The sequence below is a fragment of the Pelodiscus sinensis genome, chromosome 19 (genome assembly GCF_052426305.1).
Source record: "Pelodiscus sinensis isolate ZL-2025 chromosome 19, ASM5242630v1, whole genome shotgun sequence".
Classification (NCBI taxonomy): domain Eukaryota; kingdom Metazoa; phylum Chordata; order Testudines; family Trionychidae; genus Pelodiscus; species Pelodiscus sinensis.
In genome coordinates, this window is record NC_143070.1 from 6,447,717 (window position 1) to 6,468,890 (window position 21,174).

General features: G+C 50.0%; 1 protein-coding gene across 6 annotated transcripts; it reads left to right on the plus strand.

The window, feature by feature from the left end:
• The first annotated feature begins 118 nt into the window (after window positions 1-118).
• On the plus strand, window positions 119-18,453 carry LOC102443700 (uncharacterized). Of its 6 annotated transcripts, XM_075913924.2 has the most exons (7): window positions 138-233; window positions 2,578-2,604; window positions 3,497-3,610; window positions 5,274-5,474; window positions 7,926-8,126; window positions 11,403-11,516; window positions 11,823-18,452. In XM_075913924.2, exons 4-7 carry the CDS (start codon window positions 5,288-5,290, stop codon window positions 13,508-13,510), a joined length of 2,190 nt encoding a protein of 729 aa, XP_075770039.2. In that variant the 5' UTR covers window positions 138-233; window positions 2,578-2,604; window positions 3,497-3,610; window positions 5,274-5,287; the 3' UTR covers window positions 13,511-18,452. The 6 variants fall into 6 exon arrangements, with proteins under 6 accessions (XP_075770038.2, XP_089626903.1, XP_089626904.1 ...); XM_075913923.2 differs by lacking the exon at window positions 2,578-2,604 and having other exon boundaries at window positions 119-233; XM_089770777.1 differs by lacking the exon at window positions 2,578-2,604 and having other exon boundaries at window positions 119-233; window positions 11,826-18,452.
• Window positions 18,454-21,174: the final 2,721 nt, after the last annotated feature.

Below are 21,174 nucleotides of genomic sequence, written 5' to 3' on the forward strand. Positions count from 1 at the left end.
CGAGTCAGACGTTGCTGCGGGCTCCAACCGGGGGGGTCACGCGCGGCGGGGTGGGCGGGGCCTGAGCGAGGGGGCGTGACGAGGAGGACGCGCTGAAAAACCCTCGGGGGGGAGGCCAGGGGGGGGAAGAGCTAGAACGCGCGTGCGCAGCGGCTCATGGACTCCGCTCCTGATCCTAGCGCCGGGGCTTCGCTCGGACCAGCAGCTCCCCGGAGCCGGGCCCCAGGTTGCAGGTGAGGCGGCCCAGGCGGGCCGAGCAGCGCCTCGGGGGAAGGGGGCGGGGCTGGGTTGGAGCCCGGCTGCAAGGCCCCGCCCCCTTCTCACAAACGGCCAAATTGTTCCGTTTGTTGCTCCCTTCCCCCCTTCCCCCTCCGCGCGCGCCAGCCCCGCCCGGAGGGAGCGTGAGTGAGTGTTGGGGGGGGGGTCCAGTGGCTGTTCCCCCCCCCGCGCTGGCCCCGCACCCCCCCCCCCCCCTATCCTCCTCCCGGCACTGACCGCGCTGCCTTGTTCCCTCTGCACCCCCCCCCCCCCCGGCCCTTTGCATCCTCCTCTCCCCCCCCCCCCTCCGCCCTGTTGGGGAGGCTCCCCCCCCCCCCCCCCGCCTTGGACACAGGAAGGCTACGTCTGCACTGGCATGATTTTCCGGAAATGCTTATAACGGAAAAGTTTTCCGTTAAAAGCATTTTCGAAAAAAGCGCGTCTAGGTTGGCACGGACGCTTTTCCGGAAAAGCCCTTTTTTCTGGAAAAGCGTCCGTGGCCAATGTAGACGCGCTTTTCCGCCAAAAAGCCCTGATCGTCATTTTCGCGATCGGGGCTTTTTTCCGGAAAAGAAATCTCTGCTGTCTACACTGGCCCTTTTCCGGAACAGTTTTCCAGAAAAGGACTTTTGCCCGAACGGGAGTAGCATAGTTTTTCCAGAAAAGCACTGATGATTTTACATGAGATTGTCAGTGCTTTTCTGGAAATTCAAGGGGCCAGTGTAGACAGCTGGCAAGTTATTCCGGAAAAGCGGCTGATTTTCCGGAATAAGTGGCCAGTGTAGACACAGCCGACGGCGCCAGCTGCACCGTGCTTACGTTTCCCAGGGATTTGATGCTAATGTGGACCTTTGTGCTGCTCAGGGCTTATGGATGCTCCTTGACTATGGATCATTTCACCAGAGATACGGTTTACACTGGTGGGTTCTTGCGCAAGAACCCGCAGAGCATCCATATGGCCCGCCTGCTCTTGCGCTAGAAGTTTTACAGCACGGCGTCGGAAGACAGGGCTTCTTGCGCAAGAGCTACGCTCCTTTCTAACAAGGTGTGACGTAGTGGGGGTACTTGCTGGGATGTGGTGACCTCTGCTGTCTGGAGCAAGACCCAGCAGGGAAAACCTCGCTAGGCAGAGGTAAGGCCAAACTGGTTGAACCAGTGGCCAGACACCCCCCATGGAGAGGAACAAAGGAAGGTGAATGCGGCCCTGGCTGGGGGGCAGGGCTGGAAGTGGGTTAGTGGGTTGGTGGCTGTCTGTGAGGATGGATGAGACAGCCTAGGGAGAGGAGCTGGAGTTTTAGGGGCCCAGTCTCCCCCATCTCAAGGGGGCCTGAGGCATCCTAGCCCAGTTCCTGTAACCAGATTACATCTGTGCTGCGCTGTGCTGGAGGAGCAATAAACCACCCTCAATTCCACTGGCTGGTACAGTCTGTTTGTGCCATTTCGGGGTGCAGGAGACGGGGAACCCCCAACGTGCCGTCACACAAGGCTACGTCTACACTGGCATGATCTTGCGCAAAAACTCTTTAGCGCAAGAGTTCTTGTGTTAAAAGTAGTTGCGCAAGCGAGCGTCTACACTGGCATGTGCTTTTGCGCAAGAGCATCCTTGCCAGGGTAGACGCTCTCTTGCGCAAGAGAGCTGATGGCCATTTTAACCATCGGGCTTTCTTGCGCAAGAAATTCATGTTGCCTGTCCACACTGGCCTCTTGCGCAAGAACAGTTGCGCAAAAGGGCTTCTTCCTGAGCGGGAGCATCAGTCCTAGCACAAGAAGCCCTGATTTCATACATTACTACGTCAGTTTACTCACACAAGAACACGCGGCCAGTGTAGACCGGCAGCAAGTTTTTGCGCAAGAGCAGTTGCTTATGTGCAAGATGGCACCGGTGTAGACACAGCCTAAGTGTAAGCCCTCTTGCACAAGACGGCAGTGTGGACACGTAGCAGGGGTTTCTTGCGAAAGAAAGCCCTCAGGCTAAAATGGCCAGCAGAGCTTTCTTGCGCAAGAGAGCGTCCACACTGCCATGGATGCTCTTGCGCAAAAGCACATGGTAGTGTGGATGTATTCTTGCACAAGAACCCTTGCACAAGATGTTCTTGCAGAAGAACCCGTCAGTGTAGACATAGCCCAGGTGTCCGGTGTTCAGCAAAGGGAACTACAGTCGCCCTAAGCACTAGTGCTTTTTCACGTCGCCAGCCACTTGGCTACGTTTTGCTTCCTGAATAGTCCCTATCGGGCAGATTATTAAATGTGACCGCACCAAGATACTGTTGAAAATAATTTGGTACTTGCAAACTTATCACAAAATCCTTATTTCTGTAGGTAATTCCCCATCCTGAAAAAACTGAGGTACATACTTGATTTTTCTATTACTTTATTGCATATATAAATATTGGGTGTTTTACTTGTACTTCTGAGTACACGTTTCAGTGTCACAGTTTCTCTGTGTGCTACATCTGTTGTTACAATACATTCTAATGGAGCTCTTCACTCTGACAATCCTACTGTTCTGTAGTGCCAAAATCCAGGGTTTTTAAAATGATTTATTTTTTTGCAAGGGTCTGGTCTGGGACAGGGCTGGGCAAGATGTGACTCCAGGCCCGGAACCAGCCCACCTAGTACTTTAATCCAGCTTATGGACTGCATCTGGCTGCTTCCTGTTTATATCCTGCTGCCCCCTGCCACTGAATTTCCAAGGGGTGCCTCGGGAAGCAGAATGCTGTTTAAATGGCTCAGTCATGGCACTACCTTGGCAGAGGCTGGAGCCATTTTAATAGCCACAGCAGTCCCTGGTGGTGGCCAGGTGACATAGTAGCAGCAGATTCAGGAGCTGTGAACCCTTTGCTGTGTTTTTAATTCAAAGCCTGTGGCCCATACGACTCTGGGGAGAAGCTAGTTCACAGACCCAAGCCTTCTGCCCAAGGTCCCTTCCCTTCCAGGCGTGGAACCGCCCATGACCATGTACCAAAATTAATTGTGCCCCTTCCCCCCCCCCCCCCGGTGAAAATTATTGCCCACCCCTTGTCTGGGGCATGGTGCTGACCTCACCAGAGGTGTCTCCCCCCCCCCCATGTTTCTGCAGCGGAACAGCTACTGCATGTTCATCCATGTCTATACAACACATATTCACTGAGCAATGAGTTCACAGACTATAATGCTGAGATGCACAATGAAACATTATTACTATTTTAAGAGCTCTGATGCGGATTGTGGCACTAAAGCTGTTGGTATCCCAAGACAGATATTTGCATCTGAATGTTGGCAGCTCCCTGCTTGTGTGGATTTTACTGAGAAGCAGCATTGAGGAATTGTCTCCAGGTTATGATGCTGAAGATGTGAAGTTAAAGCACATAATGTACAGTACCTTCAATCTCAGAGATTTCACTGTTTTAGTTAGTTCAGGTTCAGTATGGTGTTGGTTTAAAACCATAATTAGGCTGAAAGACTGGGAGCAGACTGGCTTCCGCTGTGTCAATCTGTTCATGGAAAGAAATTGCTGGATCTCCAAGGGATGTTTGGGCTAGTGGACATGACTCAGTGAGAACCAAGAAGTGAAAGCTGAAGCCAGACAATTTCAGGCTAGACAGAAGTCACAAACATTTGATAGGGAAGATGATCAGCCACTGAAACAAATGGCCAAAGGAATTGGTGGATTTTCCATGGCTACGATTAGACTGGCATGATTTTCTGGAAATGCTTTTAACAGAAAAGTTTTCCGTTAAAAGCATTTTCAGAACAGAGCGTCTAGATTGGCACGGACGCTTTTCTGCAAAAGCACTTTTTGCGGAAAAGCGTCCGTGCCAATCTAGACGCTCTTTTCCGCAAAAAAGCCCCGATTGTGAAAATGGCAATCGGGCTTTTTTTTGGAAAACAAATCTGGGCTGTCTACACTGGCCCTTTTGCGCAAAACATTTGCGCAAAGGGACTTTTGCCCAAATGGGAGCAGCATAGTATTTCCGCAAAAACACTGACAATCTTACATGAGATCATCAGTGCTTTTGCAGAAATTCAAGCGGCCAGTGTAGACAGCTGGCAAGTTTTTCCAGGAAAGTGGCTGATTTTTCTGGAAAAACTGGCCAGTCTAGACACAGCCCATCTGTTGATGTCTTCAAATCAACACTAGGCGACCTATGCTTTGGGGAAATAGAGCTTTGTGCCTGGGTAACTAGGTTATAGGGAGTGGCTTCTGCCACAGAGGAGATCAGACTACATGACTAATGATCCCTTCAGATACTGTCAATCTGTGAATTTTCGGATCTCATCCTGCAAACATTCACCACACGTTTAATAATCAGCATCTGAACAGTGATACTAAATTCACTTAAGCTACATCTACATTGCGGTCTCTTGTGCAAGAACGTATGCAAATGAGGCGTGGTGATGACTATTGCTGTGCCTCATTTGCATACTTAATGAGTTGCTATTTTTGCATAAGAAGGATCAGTCTAAACTGCTCCTTCTTGTGCAAAAGCCCCTTATGCAAAAATGGCAACTCATTAAGTATGCAAATGAGGCACAGCGATATTCACCGCTTCGCCTCATTTACATATGTTCTTGCACAAGAGAGCACAATGTAGACATAGCCCTAGTGTCTGTTGTGAAGAAGTTTTATAAATTCTCTGTCAATTTAGTCCAATTTAGTCTAGGACTGTGCTATAAAATAAATGAAGGAAGACTAGAGGCTTTAACCACAGGAGACTGAATTTAAGACACTCCATCCATATTTGGGCAGCAGAACAAGTGGCTTGTTTATCAGAAATACTGGACACTCTGATGCAGTTGCAGGCACAGTAATATTGAAACTCAGGCCAGGTATAGAGAGAAATGAATATAGATTTAGGCTCTAACTTGTGTGCGCTGTTTATGGAATATCGAGACTCAAGCATTTGCCCAAAATGGCCGAGTCTAGCATGTGTGTCATCAGGGAGAGAATCTGGGGAGAATGGGGTGTGTGGAAAGGATTAAAGCCCCTTCTGACATGTCTCCAATTGTTTTTTTTTTTTTTTCCCCCTCAACAGGCTGCAGAACACCCATGTCTTGCTCCAGCTCAGCCCACGGCCTGCAAAGCCAGGGAAAGGAAATGGCTGTGGCAGAGCCGGTGAACTTAAAGGAAGTGGTTGTGTATTTCTCTGAGGAGGAATGGGCTCTGCTGGACCCGGGTCAGAGAGCCCTCTACTGGGACGTGATGCAGGAGAATTATGAGGCTGTAAGCTGGCTGGGTAAGGATTCCTGTTCCCATGGATATCAGAGGGTAGGTGGGCTCCAGAGCATCTGGGTTGGGTTCAGTTCAGTGTCCCTCCTTGCCCCCTGCCCTCCAATGTCAGGAGTATCAGCTCCAATAATCCTGGCCTGTGTGTGAGATGCGTAGTTCCCGCTAAGGTGCAGCTGCATACAAAAACTTCTTCTTCTGCTCACCTCCTTTGCAGAGCTGCACAGCAGCACTTGCTAAGCAGGTGGCTGCTCCAGTGGGTAGGGTCTGCTGAGACGGGGGTGGTGAGGGTGCTGCTGGGGCAGGGAACCGGGACCTGGCTCGGCTGTGTTACAGTGGGAGCGAGTCCTGCTATGGTGGCCAGGGCTGCCACGTGGTAGGTGGGCTGGGGCCTGTTCTGAAGACTGGAGCTAGGAATGGGGCATGCTGCATGATGGGAGAAGGAGAATTTCTGCTCCAGCAGCTGGGAACATGTGTGTGTTAATAAATTGGGTGCCATGGTGGCACACATCCAATCCAGCACATATGACCTCAATATTGGTGCACAAGCCAAAACTCACTCTGCTCATGTTTGGAAAAATCTTAGAGGGAACACTGGTGAGAGACTGTCCCCTCCAAGCCCCCTCCCACAGGAAGCAGGTGGAGGGACATAACAATGGTGCTGCTCTTCCCACACCTAAGGTCTCAATGTACTTCCCCACCATTTCACCCATGTTTGTCCCTTAGCTGGAGGTGTCAGTGGAAGGGGCTGAGGCAGGAACAGCAGGTACCAGAGTTCTGGGTCTAACTGCTGTTAGTGCCTGCAGGATACCACTTGTGTCAGTGTGCTGAGCCCCTGGAAGAATCTGGGCAGAAGGGAACCACCCCATGACCACATACTAATATTCATTACGTGGCCCCCTTGTGAAAATTATTTCCCACCCTAGTCTGGAGCATGGTGCTGACCTCACCAGAGGTGGATCTGCTCCTGTGTTTCTGCAGGGGAACAGCTAATACATGTTCATCCATGTCTGTAAAACACCCATTCGCTGAGCAATGAGTTTGCAGACTAACACTGACTGAGATGCACAGTGAAATATTATTATTACCATCTTAAGAACTCTGATGCGGATTGTGGGGCTAAAGCTGTTGTTTTCCTGTGACAGGTCTTTGCATCTGAATGTTGGCACTTCCCTGCTTATGTGGATGTTATGGACAAGCAGCATTAAGGGGTTGTCTCCGGGGTTATGATGCTAAAGGTGTGAAATTAAAGCACCTGACCTACAGCGCCTTCAATCTCAGATTTCACTGCTCCGCCAGTCAGTTTCAGTATGGGTTGGTTTAAAACAGTGTTTTGCAACCAGTGGTACGGGTACCTTTAGGGATACTCAAGAGAAGTCACGGATATGTCAACACAACTGAAATTTGGAGAGAACTGAATTTTTGTTTTAAGTTTTACAGTGCTTTGATTTTTTTTGTGCTTCTAAACCCAAAAGTTTCATCGCCCGGACAGCTATGATTAAGTTGTTTAAACAAATGTGTGTATCTGAAAACTGTAGGTACTGGGGGTACTTATAATTTTTTTTTAAAGGGGTTCTTTATTTTAAAAAAAAAAGGTTGAGAGACACTGGATTAAAACACGAAATTGGCAGCCAGTCACCTCTCTGCCTTTCACCCTATGTAACAGTCTGTTCATGGAAAAAAAACTGCTGGATCCCCGAGGGCTCTTGAGTCTAGTTGATACAACTCAGTGAGAACCAAAGCTGAAGCCAGACAATTTCAGTCTAGAAAGCCGGCACAAAAAAGCAGGCACAAAAGAAGTGGTGGATTCTCCATCGCTTGATGTCTTCAAATCAACACTGGGTGAACTTCTAGAAAATATGCTTTTGGGAAATAGAGCTTTGTGCCTAGGTAGCTGGGTTATAGGGAGTGGCTTCTGCCACAGAGGAGGTCAGACTACGTGACTAATGATCCCTTCAGTTACTTTCGGATCTCATCCTGCAAACGTTCACCACTCATGTTTAATAATCAGCATCTGAACAATGGTATTAACTTCACTAAGTATCTGTTGTGGGGAGGTTTTTTAAACTTTGTCAATTTAGTCCTGATGAGAGGGACTAGGACTGTGCTGTATAATAAATGGAGGAAGACTAGGGGCTTTAACCACAGGAGCCAAAATTTTAAGACACTCCATCCATATTTGGGCAGCAGAACAAAGGGCTTGTTCATCAGAAACACTGGACACTGATGCAGTTGCAAGCAGAGGTAATATTGAAACTCAGGTCAGGTACTGAGAGAAATGAATATACATTTAGGCTCTAACTTGTGTGCGCTGTTTATGGAATATTGAGACTCAAGCATTTGCCCAAAATGGCAAAGTCCAGCATGTGTATCACCAGGGAGAGAGTCTGGAGAGAATGGGTGGTGGAAAGGATTAAAGCCCCTTCTGACATGTCTCCAATTGTTCTTCTCCCCCCAACAGGCTGCAGAACACCCATGTCTTGTCCCTGCTCAGCCCATGGCCAGCAGAGCCAGGGTAAGGAAGTGGCTGTGGCAGAGCCGGTGAGCTTTGAGGAGGTGGCTGTGTATTTCTCTGAGGAGGAATGGGCTCTGCTAGACCCGGGCCAGAGAGCCCTCTACTGGGATGTGATGCAAGAGAATTATGAGGCTGTGAGCTGGCTGGGTAAGGATTCCTGTTCTCTTGGGTATCAGAGGTGGGTGAACTCTGGAGCTGCTGGGTTGGATTTGGTTCAGGGTTCCTCCATGCCCTCCTATGTCAGGAGAATCCACCCCAGTAATCCTGGCTCCTGTGTGAGAGGCATGGTTCCTGCTAAGGCGTGCACCTGCACAGCCGCACACAAACCTTTTCCCCTCACCCCCACCTCCTCTGGAGAGCCCTCTTGTAGCAGGCAGCTGCGCTGATGGGTAGGGCTCATTGAGACGGTATGATGAGGGCTCTGCTAAGGTAGCCAGGGCTGCCATGGGGCCGGGACCTGTTCTGGAGACTGGGGCTGGGAATGGATGGATTGGGTTGTGTTTGCTCTGGTGGCCGGGAACAGGGCCTGATGCATGAAGGGAGTGGGGAGCTTCTGCATGTTAATAAAGGGGGTGCCCTAGTGGCACACCTCCAGATCAGCGCATGTGACCTCAATATTGGTGCACAAGCCAAAACTCCCTCTGCCCATGGTTGGAAAATCGTAGAGGGAACACTGCTGAGAGATTGTCCCCTCAACACCCCCTCCCAAGGAACGCAGCTTGAGGTACATAACGGGTGTTGCTCGTCCCACACCCAATGTCTCAATGTGCACAGACTTCCTGTGTGACCTTGGTCAAGTCACTTAGACTGTCTGTGTCCTGTCCTCTATCTCTGCAATAGCTGTTACAGTATGTTTCTGTGTCACAGGGCTGGGGAAGGATAAATATATTAATTAGGGGAGATACTGAGCTCCTTATAGGCACCTTAAAGTTGCCTTGCTCTGTCCCTGAGCCTTGTTACCTTGCCTCCCAGCACAGATGGGGTACATGAGCAGAGAAAAGGGGACAATGCATGTGACACACAAGCTATGTCTACACTGCAGGCTTCTTGCGCAAGAACGGCCGTTCTTGTGCAAAAACCTGCAGTGTCTACACTGCACGTGCGATCTTGCGCAAGTAAATTTACAGGAAGGTGTTGGAACAGAGGGCTTCTTGCGCAAGAGTTATTTCTCTCTCCATGAGGAATAAGCCCTCTTGCACAAGAGCTCTTACACAAGAAGGCTGTGTAGACAGGCAACAGGGGTTTCTTGCACAAGAAACCCCTGTGGCTAAAATGGCCATCAGAGCTTTCTTGTGGAAGAGCGTGTCCACACTGCCATGGATGCTCATGCGTAAAAGCACATGGCGGTGTGGATATGTTCTTGCTCAAGACCTTTTGCGCAAGAACTCTTGTGCACAACAGTTATTGCACAAGAAGCCTGCAGTGTAGACATAGCCACAGCGTGTTGCGGTGAGAGGGAGACAGGCCTTGTGAGCTGTCTGCTAGGGAAATCTCACAGGCAGAGCACTGCCAGTGTCAGAAAGGCCGTCCCTCACCGTTCAGAACTCCTGAGCCAGGCTGTGGCCCCTCTGCCTTGCTCTGTAGAGTTGAGGAACAGGGAGAGGGGGACACCTAGACTTCAGCATTCCCCCTCATTCACTCTACACAGCTAGTAGGAGGATCCCTCCCAGGAGCAGTGGCAGGATGGCGCAAGGTGCGGGAGGGGCACCTAAGTACATGCTGCCAGCTGTGTGTGCTCTGCGGATGCTCTGGGCAACATGTGAATCTCTCCCACATGGCCGCACAGGTGGAGGGGAGCTCATTTCTCCAAGCAGAATCCCCAGCACTGCGAGCTGAAAGCACAGGGCCCAGATGGAGTCTAGTGTCACATGCACTGGTCGCATGCCCTGGCCTGCTCTAATGAGCCATGGCAGGCGTTAGCCACCGTCTGGCTGAAAAGTCCCTGGGAAAGTCCGTTGGGTGAGGATGAGATTTCCATGGCCCAACACTAGATGATGGTCCAAGATGGGGTCTGGCTGAAGATGTGAGGAATGCGCCCACCAGATGGGAGAGTATGAATGGTAGATTCTGTGTAACCAATGAGGGCAACAAATGGCAGGCCAGGCTGGCTGCAAGAGGAAGGTGGGGAATCCACACAAAGAGGCTGTGGAGGAGAACTGAAGCAGCAGAGGGGAAGGTCGGCTGCAGCAACAGCCACACACACCAGAAAAGCTGCACAGCCATATGCCACAATGGCCAGATCTTGTGGGCAGTAGCTCACAAGCAGCAGCTCTTGTGGTCAGCTGGCAGGGACAGGCAGTCAGGGTCGGGAGTGTGGAGCATAGGCAGGAGTGTGAACCAAGGATTCACTTTCCTTCTCAGACAACTTCCTCTGCCTCCTTCTGGCTTTAGTAGAGCATTACTTGGCTCTGGTGAGGCCACATCTGGAGTACTGTGTACAGTTCTGGGCCCCCAACTACAGGAAGCTTGTGGATGTATTGGAGAGGGTCCGGCGGAGGGCAACCAAAATGATTAGGGGGCTGGAGTATCTGACCTATGAGAAGAGGCTGAGGGAGCTGGGTCTATTTAGTCTGCAGAAGTGAAGAATGAGGGGGGATTTTATAGCAGCCTTTAGCTTCCTGAAGGGAGGTTCCAAAGAGGATGGAGAGAGGCTGTTTCCAGTAGTGACAGATGGCAGAACAAGGAGCAATGGTCTCAAGTTGCAGTGGGAGAGGTCTAGGTTGGATATTAGGAAAAACTATTTCAATGGGAGGGTGGGGAAGCACTGGAATGGGTTCCCTAGGGAAGTAGTGGAGTCTCCATCCCTAGAGATGTGTAAATCTCGGCTTGACAAAGACCTGGCTGTGTTGATTTCATTGGGATTGGTCCTCCCTTGGGCAGGGGGCTGGACTTGATGGCCTTCTAAGGTCTCTTCCATCTCTTTGGTTCTATGATTATGATCTGAGCCAAAGAGCAGGGTGAGCTGAGCCCTCTGGCTAGAAGGTTTGTGGACAGAGCCCTTGCGGAACTAGAGCCTTGCTGAGTTCTTTTTCTCCCAAGTTCTAGTGACCTGCCATATGGCAACTGCAGCCCGAGCCCTGCCTGTGAGCCCCAGTGTCAAACTTTGCAGCCCTCGCTAGAGCTCACCTCCTGAGCAGTGTGTTCCTGTCCTGCCCTGGGATGGTGGGGGGTTGGAATGCACCATGAGGGAGACTTAGTTGAACGCTAGAGAGTGCAGCAGAGTTGGGCCATTCCCAAGGCAGGAGAGATGCACCTTTACTGCAGGTGAGTGTGTCCTGGGACCTTGCACCAGCCAGAGCCCAGTCTCTGCAAGGTGGGGAAGGTGCCTCTCTGGGTGGGCGACTCAGATCCTTGGTCTGGAAATAGTAATGGCAGAGACCTTAATGAACAAGGTCAACATTTGGTTTATTACTCCCTGAGCAGGATTTCCAGTTTCCAAAGCTCATGTGATCTCCTGGGTGGAGCAAGCAGACGAGCTGCAGATCCCAGATCTCCAAGGTTGTGTGGAAAGGGAAATCGTCAGTGACACTCACATAGGTGAGCAATCCGCTAAACTGACTCAGAAACCAATTTTTGTGTCTTCATAACAGGTGTCACTTGTGCATTTTCATCAAGTCTAACTGCCCCTTCAGCCTGTCTTCAGCTCCAGTCAGAGGGTGGGGGAGGGGAGCGGCTGGGTTCTCCCCTTCGAGAAACAGTTATGGGGAAAGAAGATGAACTCGGCTCATGAATATTCAAACTTTCCTGCCATTATTTGGGTGTGTTCCCCCTTTTCTATTCCCCTTTCAGAGTTTTCCTTTAAGTTCAGGACTGATTTATATCTGATTTCTCGCTGTGTCCCAGCAGGTGATGGGACGCCGAGTGAGAACAATGGGGAGCATCTTCAGCAGGAAGGACCGGAGCAAGTGGCTCCACATGGGATGTTACTGGGAAGATCTGAAGGGCATGTTTCTCAGAGTCCTGAGCACGGAGAGACCTGGGAGAGTCATAAGCCAGAAAGGGAGCAGGGAAACCATCCAGAGAAGGGACAGGGTAAATCCAGTCACAGGAGCAGAAGGCTGGAAAGAAACACAGAAACCATTCAACAGAAAATCCCTCATCAACAAGCCCCCTATACTTGCAGTGACTGTGCAACTCTTATTGAGCATCATAGAATCCACAGAGAGAAACCCTTCAACTGCTCTGACTGTGGGAAAAGGTTCAGGGAGAGGTCGGAACTTGAAAGACACAGCAGAATCCACACACGGGATAAACCTTTTTACTGCTCTGACTGTGGGAAAAGCTTCAGTTGGAACTCACATCTTTTGAGACATCAGAGAACTCACACCTACGATAAACATTTTAACTGCTCTGACCTTGGGAAAAGCTTGAGTGACAGTTCAGACCTTGGTACACACAGGGGAATCCAAAGAGGAGTGAAACCCTTCAGCTGCTCTGACTGTGGGAAAAGCTTTAGTCAAAACTCAACCCTGATTAAACATCAGAGAATCCACACTGAAGAGCCACCCTTCAACTGCTCGGACTGTGGGAAAAGCTTCAGATGGAACTCACATCTTTACAGACATCAGAGAACTCACACAGATGAGAAACATTTCAGCTGCTCTGAGTGCGGGAAAAGCTTCAGTCAGCACTCAAATCTCATTAGACATAAGAGAGGCCACACAAGAGAAAAATCTTTCAATTGCTCTGACTGCAGGAAAAGCTTCAGTGAGCATTCAGAACTTGTTAGACATAGGAGAATCCGCATAGGAGACAAACCCTTCAGCTGTTCTGATGCTGCAAAATGCTTAGGTCAGAGCTCAGACCTAATTGAACATCATAGAATCCACATAGGAGAGAAACCCTACAGCTGCTCTGACTGTGGGAAAAGCTTCAGTAAGAGGTCATACCTTGTCTCACACAGGAGAATCCACAGGGGAGTGAAACCCTTCAGGTGCTCTGACTGTGGGAGAAGCTTCAGTCAGAACTCAACCCTGATTAAACATCAGAGAATTCACACTGGAGAGAAGCCTTTCAACTGCTCTCACTGTGGGAAAAGCTTCAATAGCAACGCACATCTTGTTAGGCATCAGAGAATCCACACAGGAGAGAAACCCTTCTCCTGCTCAGACTGTGGGAAAAGCTTCAGTCAGAGGTCAGACCTTGTTAGGCATTGGAGAGTCCAAACCAGGGAGAAATTCTTTAGCTGCTCTGACTGTGGGAAAAGCTTCAGTAGTTCCTCATATCTTATTAAACATAGAAAAATCCACACAGGAGAGAGACCTTTCAACTGCTCTGACTGTGGGAAAAGCTTCAGTCAGAGGTCAAGCCTTGTTAGGCATAGGAGAATCCACACAGGGGAGAAACCCTTCAGCTGTGGTGACTGTGGGAAGAGCTTCAGGGACAAGTCAGACTTGGTTAAACATAGGAGAATCCACACAGAAAAAAAACCTTTCAGCTGCTCTAACTGTGGGGGAAACTTCAGTAGGCGCTCAAGTTTTATAAGTCAGGAGAGAAACCAGACTGAGTTGGAAGCCCTTCATCTGCTCTGACTCAGGCTAATGCTTAAGTCAGAGCTCAGCCCTAACTGAATATCGTAGAATCCACACAGGAGAGAAATCCTTTGATTGCTCTTATTATGGGAAAGGCTGCAGTAGGACCTCACATCTTGTTAGACATAGGAAAATCTCACAAAAGAAATCCTTTGAATGCGGACTGGGGTGGGGGGGGGACTTGTATCTGTGTTCAGATTAGGAATGTGGGTGACTAGTCAGCTATCCAATAAGCAAATGTTTATTGGATAGTCAATTCAACTAGTCACTCTCCCCCTTTCTGCCTCTATCAGACTTAAAAGCCAGCTTAGAAGCCTGTTCCCCTCCCCCCCCCAGCACCGTCTCCATGGAGGAGAGGCAGGGGTGCAGTGGGGAACTGGTGGTGCTTCCCTCTTTGAAATGTAGCAAGAACAGGGCTCCTGGTACATTTCAAAAGCAGAAATGCCGGGGGAGCAGGAGCAAACGGGGGATTCAAGCAGTCCCCTGCTGTCACTGTGCTCCCTGCAGCACTTCCGCCTTTGAAATGTAGCAAGAGCTGGTAGAGCTCTTGCTACGTTGATAAGGGAACCTCTGCCTTAGAAACTAAACTAATAGTCGATGCAAATTGCATCAACTATTTGATTAGTTTATTAATCTAAATTTAACATCCTTACAATCCACACAGGAGAACTATAGACTCATAGAACACAAGAACTGAAAAAGACCTCAAGAGATAATCAAGGTCACTCTCCTGCCCTCATAGCAGGACCACGTACCATCAAGATCATCTATGATAGATGTCTATCTAACCTGCTCTTAAATACCTCTAATGGAGATTCCACAATCTCCCTATGCAAGTGTTTAACCACTCTAAACATTTAGAAGTTTTTCCTGTTGTGCAGCTTAAATCTCCCTTGCTGCAGTTTAAGTCCACTGCTTCTTCTCATATCATCAGAGGCCAGGGAGAACAATTTTTGTCTCTCCTCTTTGTAAGACCCTTTTAGTGACTTGAAACCTGCTATCATGTCCCCTCTCAGTCTTCTCTTTTCCAAATTAGACAAACCCAATTCTTTCAGTCTCCCCTCACAGGTCAGGTCTTCTAGTTTTTTGTTACTCTTCTCTGGACCTTCTCCAATTTCTCCACATCTTTCTCAAGATGTGGTGCCCAAACTGGACACAATACTCCAACTGAGGCTTAACCAGCACAGAGTAGAGTGGAAGAATAACTTCTCGTGTCTTGCTCACAACATTCCTGTTATAGGGTTGCATTCACTTCTTGGACTGCAGCAAGTTTCATTCAGAGCTCAGAACTTGTTAAACATAAGAGAATCCACACAGGAGAGAAACCCTATAACAGGCCTGGGCTAAATATGGCCTTCAGCCCAAATCCGGCCCACCAAGCCACCAGATCTGGCCCCTAGAAGCAGCAGGGAACCCCAGGCAGGCTCCCCAATTTGTCCTGCAGCCCCATGCATTGTGCAGAAATGTGGCTGCAGGGCTCTGTTTCTGTTTTAAAACTGGAGGGGAAGGGGGAAGTTTGCCAGCTGGGTCTTGTTGCCCATTCTCCCTCCTCCTCCTCCTTTCTTCCCTCCCCCCCCGCCCCCCCCCCCCGGGAGCCGCAGTCATTTTCAACCAGCATTGAAGTAGGGAAGCGGCAAAGAAATGAGGGAAGCAGGGAAAACTCCTCTTGCCTTGGAGGGCCACTTGCAATAGCTTCTCTCTTGTGCGCTGCTGCTGAGAAAAAACATCCCCCATTGAGAACTGGTGGTCCCAAAGCCTAGGGAGCAGCTGCTGAAGTAGCTCAGTTGGGAAAGCAATAGACTGAAGCTCTAAAGGCTCTAACCCTATCCTAAGCTTTGACAGAAGCCTTTCTCCCTGAGCCTGTTTGGCCCTTCTCTGGAGAGCTCAGCTGTGCTTCTGTTATGCTTAAACAAAGCACATGAGATCCTTTTATAGGGGAAAAGGCAGTACACCGCATTTGAGAATACAACAGTAGCATATGCTTTTCAGTCACTCACACACACAAACACCATACACACAGTCCCACCAGACGATGTTATAGTTACCAGTCCAGAGTCTGGATCAATCTAGTGACCCGCCAGATCGATCACTTTGTCGTTTGCAATCCAATGCTCTCCTGGAGTTGGTGGCAAGACAAGCCCGAAGTCCCATCGCAAAGCTCGCTGCTTTTATAATCCTTTCCTCTATGGATTTTGCTGTGTCAGTCTGTGACCGGTTACTGTTATCTTTTGATGTTGATATTCCAGACATCTCCGAGAGGCCATCCTGTCTTGGATTGTTAATCAGTTATTTTTAGGGATGCCTTCATCTTTAGAGCCGTCAGTCTTGCCCCTTCCTTAATCATGATGCACTCTTCTGATTTTTCTGACGCTGACAAGTCTCTCTTTCACAGTCTGTCTTCACCCCACATTCTTCCCCTTCTCTCTTGACCATCTGTCTCTAACGATTTTCACACCTTATCTCATTCACACAGAGATACAAACAGCAGAGTTTTATATTGAGCAAAGCAAACAGCATTGTAAATTGCCCTACTAAATCTTATAATCAAAACAATTCACACTAAAGGTCCGGGCCTTCAATATTTCTAATCTCATTAACATAGACACAATACCAAAATCCTGTGTCTCACTTCTAAACCTTAAAACAAAGTAATATATATTTAACTAAAGGGCTTAATTGGTAACCTGTTAAATGTGTTACATTACATTATTAAACCTAAAATGCAAATATAAAACTCTTACTCCAACCCTTCCTGGAAGGATGTCGTCTGTCCTACTGCTCCACCTACGGGCCAGCAAGCCTTTCCTCTCTTTGGTTGCCCTGCCTCAGCCCAGAGGAGGAAAAAAAGAGGCTCTCCTTCTAGCCAGACCCGTAAGGATCCCTTGCAGAGCACCTGCTACAGCTGAGCTATCAAAGGCCTGCTACAGACTGCTGCTTCATCCAGGTTAGCTTGCCTGTAAGTATCAGGGCAAGTGCCACACAAGTGGGTGGCAGCCCAGCAAGGCTTTTCCATTCAGCATTGTCACAGGCAAGAAATTCAGAGGAAAATGCAACAATAAAATAAATAATGATGAATGGGGAAAAACTAATTATTTTCCGATGTGAAAAAGGGAGGACATGTTTCCTGATCTGCATATCAGACTTGGTTACTGGTGCTAACAAAATCATTTTCTTCCGAGTCTCCTTCAGTGCAGGAAAGATACAGAGAAGGGAACCGGGTAGGGAAATTGAGGCACAAGTCTGTGCCTTTCAGACGTGACGGGCTCTGACTGTTTACTTGCAATAGATATTAACATCAAACTGAAACAAATCAGAGTGATCCAATTCATTATAATTCCAGGCTCAGAGGGAAGGTCTGGGGGAAGTTTCCAGAGTAACCACAACAGAAGTTTCATAATCTATAGTCATAGAGCTGGAAGAGACCTCAGAAGGTCAAGTCCAGCTCCCTGCTCTAGGCAGGACCAAATCCCATAGTCATTTGAATATGATTTATTTTTCTACTAACAAGTGTCTCTGAAGTGATGAGAAATGCAGGGTCCAGGTCACGTTCTCCTGCCTGACACTCTGTCCTGGCTTAGCCCTGGTTATAAAGAAGAGAGGCCAATTCAAACAGTCCCATGACAGCAAAGAAATCATTACGTTGATGGGTTAGCAGGGAGATGGGGGCCAGAGCTGGGCTCTAACTCACTGGGTGATCTTAGCCTGCTCAGCTAACTTCTCACTGTCTCCATGTCCCTCTCTGTACAGCAGGGACGGCAACAATTACAGGCCCCACAGCAGGGAGCTGGTTTGATGCTTACCCCCACAGTTCAGCAGTCAGACCCCAAACTCCCCATGTGCTCTGGGAGCCAGGTTTGCTGTTAGAATTCTGCGTGCCAGGTGACTTCAGGCCTGGGCACTGGATTATTGACAGCTTTCCCTGGCCTTGGGGCAGTGCTGAGCTCATGCCCGAGTGATTAAGGTGTGGGACTAGAAATCCAATAGGGTTTCCCTGTGCATGTTGAAATCTTGCTCACAGCATGACCTGTGTTTTGACCACATCCCCTAACAAGGGCAACACAGCTACGCAACCCCTGGGTACATCTATGCTGCAGTGCTACTTTGGGATACTGGAGTATCCTGGAATAGCTATCCCGTGTCTTCACAGAAAGCCCGTTATTTTGGACTTGCTATTCTGATGTCCCTGTAAACCTCGTTCCACGCGGATTAAGGGACATTTTGGATTAGCGTTTTATTTTTAAATTTGGCACTGTGTAGACTGCTCCAAATTATGAAATAAGCTGTTTTGAAAGACAATTGAAATAAGCTACACAAGTCGCATAGCTCAAATCGTGTAGCTTATTTCGAGTTAAGGGTGCAGTGTAGATGCTCCCCCTGAGATATTCTCCACGCACTCCCCATCGCCTTCTGCTCCTTTCAGAGAGCTGCCTGGGATGACGCCTCATGCTAAGTCCCTGAGGTCTAAGGCAAACTGAGTTATTTACCCCACAGCAAAGAGGTTCACAAATTGCCTTTTGGAAGGAAGCCATGGGCAGCTAGAGGGACGTTGTGAGCTCTGGAACAAGATGGGTGGGTCAGAATAGCTACTTCTCCATAGGGAAATTAGCTCAAGTGACAGAGCACTTGCTTAGCATGCAAAAGGCAGTGGGATCGATGCCCATGTTCTCCAGTGGCAGGAGTGTTCTTGGTTCTTCTTTTCACAGGCAGAGCAGCCCTAGGGCTAAGCACGTCCAGTGGCTTCTGCCTCTTCCTAGAAAGGAAGAAAGAATATTGGGTTCTTTTTACATGACTGTTGTTGCAGAATCTTTATGGATGCAAGGGGAGCAAGACCACAAAAGATCTAGCCCAGTGGTCCCCAACGCAGTGCCCGTGGGCATCATGGCACCTGTCGGGCCATTTCTGTTCGCCCGCTGAGTGATCGGGGCCAGCCTCACCCCCCGGCACGTGGTGCATGGGCGGTGCCGGCCCCTGGATGCGCAGTGTATGGGCAGCCCTGCCCCCAGGTGCACAGCGCAAGGGCTGTGCCGGCACCGGGCACACGGCGTATGGGCAGTGCCGGCCCTTGGGTGTGCGGCACAGGCGTGGCGCTGCCCCCGGGTGCGTGGCACAGGCGTGGCGCTGTCCCCGGGTACACGGCGGCGGCCCCGTCCTGGGCATGCGGCGCAGAAGCGGTGCTGGCCTCAGGCGCGCAGCACATGGGTGATGCCGGCTCCTGGGTGTGCGGCACAGGAGCGACGCCAGCCCGGGAGTGCAGCGCATGGGTGTCACCGGCACTGGGCACACAACGTATGGGCGGCCCCGCCCCCAGGTGCCCAGCGCCTGTGCGGCCCCGCCCCCGGGTGCCCAGCACGTGAGTGGCCCCGCCCCCGTGCGTCCAGCATCCCCGAAAGGTTAGGGACCACTGACCTAGCCTCTAACTCGTGTTGCTTGCTCTCCCAAACAGTTCCTATACCTAAGGCAACAGCTACACAACCAACCAGTGAGTGGTAGGGAAATGCTAGTCTTCCTTTCCTGGGCAGTACATGGCAACATCCTTCTTGTGTGGCATAGCTGCCAAACACCCTGGACAGAGAATTCTAGGGCAAAAGCTGAAGTAGCTCAGCTGGGAGAGTGTTCGCCTAAAGGCCCTGGTTCAATCCCAGGCTTTGGTGCAGCAGGGCCCTTTCTTTTCCCCGTGACATGGTAGTTCACATCACCTGTTTTGGTCACAGCCCAGCACTGGAAACTTGTGCATCTGATTAGCCACAGTCACTCTCAAACCTTTCTCTGAGTCACTGCTTCCTTGACTAAAGCCCCCTCCCCTGTACATGTGGCTGGTGCAGTTGTTGCTAAATGGATCTATTTACATGTAGCTTTATTAAAGCACGCCTCGTTCGCCCGCACCCAGGTCAGTCCGTGTCACTGGCTCAGGGGTTTCTCTCCTCAGCGCGCTGCAGAGAAAGCTCTTGGTTTGTTAAAAGGCCTCAGGGAGCCCAGAGTAGAGGGAGCTGGGATCCTAGACCCTAACACAGGCACAACTCCAGCCCCAATGCCATCCAATTCCCTGCCCTGACTTCTGTACCCTCTCACATCCTCACCCCCACCCTGAGCCCCCCACACAAACTACCCAACTCCCTGCCCTGAACTTCCCACATTCCTCTCCACACTTTAATTTCTTACAGATACTGTCACATCACAACTACCCCACAACTTCTTGACTTGAGCCTCCTCCCACCCAAGGGGAGTATCCAATATGAGAGTACTTGTAAAAAAAAGGTGGGGGGTTACTTTCACCCCTGAAAGCAGCCAAAACATGCAAAGGGACTGCCAAGGGCAGGACATTAGCCTGGAGAGCAGGGGTGGCTGTGGATGTGTCTGTGACATCACAAGGCCTTTTGCAGCAACTCAGCTTATTGGCTAAAGGAGATGGTGACCTCACAGGAAGTCCAAGATGGCAGCCAGGTGGGACGGGTTAATCTCAGAGATTCCTCATGGCTTTGCTACAGGGAGTCTCCTTCTTGAGATCTGCCAGAGAATTCAGGGTCATGTACATAAGGCACCTCCCTTGAATATTCTCTCTACATGTTGGAGCCTTCTCCTACCAGATCTCTGGCCTGCTTTTTGCAAAGCAGCCTGTTTCTTCTGCCCTGGCCACAGCAGCCAGCTGAAGGAAGACAGGCCCCCATCCCAACTGTCCAGTATAGGGCTTGAACCTATGACCATGGCATTATTAGCACTAGCGGCTAATCAAGCCACAGCACGAGAGCATGTTCACACATGGCCCTTTCAGAAAGGAGCCTCTGGCAGCTGCACAGACTTTGTGGCCTCTGGAACATGGTGGGTGGGTCAGGAGGCTTGTTCCTGTGTGGTGGAATTAGCTCAGGTTTGGGAGCACTTGCTTAGTGTGCGTGAGACAGTAGGATCAATACAGTAATTCCTCACTTAACATGTGCCCACTTAATGCATTTTCGCGATGGCACGATTTTTTTTTTTTTTTTTTTAGAGAACACTTTTCAAACAACACGACCCCGTCCCTGCAATAACACGATTTCCCCTAGGGCCGGCCAGTGGCTGGCAGCTGCGTGAGGCTTCCCCTGCCTCCCTGAAAAATGGCAGAGGTTTGCTGCTCGCAGCGCCATTCCCCGGTGACCCCCTCCTGCAAGACGCAAGGTATTTGGCCAGAGGGGGTCACCGGGGAACTGCACGGCGAGCGGCAAACCTCTACAGCTTTGTAAGGAGACAGAGGAAGCCCCGCGCAGCTGCCGGTGACTGGCAAGCTGGGGAAACCCAGCCAACGGCTGCTAGCCCCCTCCCCTGTCCTTCCCTTCCCTTCTCCAGAGCCAAACACCTCCCCTCCCTGCTATAACCCAGTCCCCTTTCTCCCCCAACCTTATGTCCCAATCCCAGCTGCTAACAAGTGCAGACTGGAGCTGCGAGCGCGCATGTGCTTGAAACGCAACCCCCACCTTTTCCATTCTTTTCAATGGGAAAATTGACCCCGCGTAACAGGTTTTCACTTAGCACGATCATTTTCTGAAACGTATCTGCCATGTTAAATGAAGAATTACTGTACTTACATGGACCACGAGTCCTGGATTTCCCAGGACAATCCTGATTTTAAGTCTGTCCCGGTGTCCCCATCAAGCACTGAAATGTCTCACAAACCCCGGAGTCTTGAAACGCTG

Excerpts from the sequence above, each read along its gene's own strand:
- LOC102443700 (XM_075913923.2), top strand. The coding sequence starts at position 5,288 with ATGTCTTGCTCCAGCTCAGCCCACGGCCTGCAAAGCCAGGGAAAGGAA. Across the intron at positions 5,475-7,925 it reads TGAGGCTGTAAGCTGGCTGG|GCTGCAGAACACCCATGTCT; the intron begins GTAAGGATTCCT and ends TCCCCCCAACAG. Across the intron at positions 11,517-11,822 it reads CGTCAGTGACACTCACATAG|CAGGTGATGGGACGCCGAGT; the intron begins GTGAGCAATCCG and ends GCTGTGTCCCAG.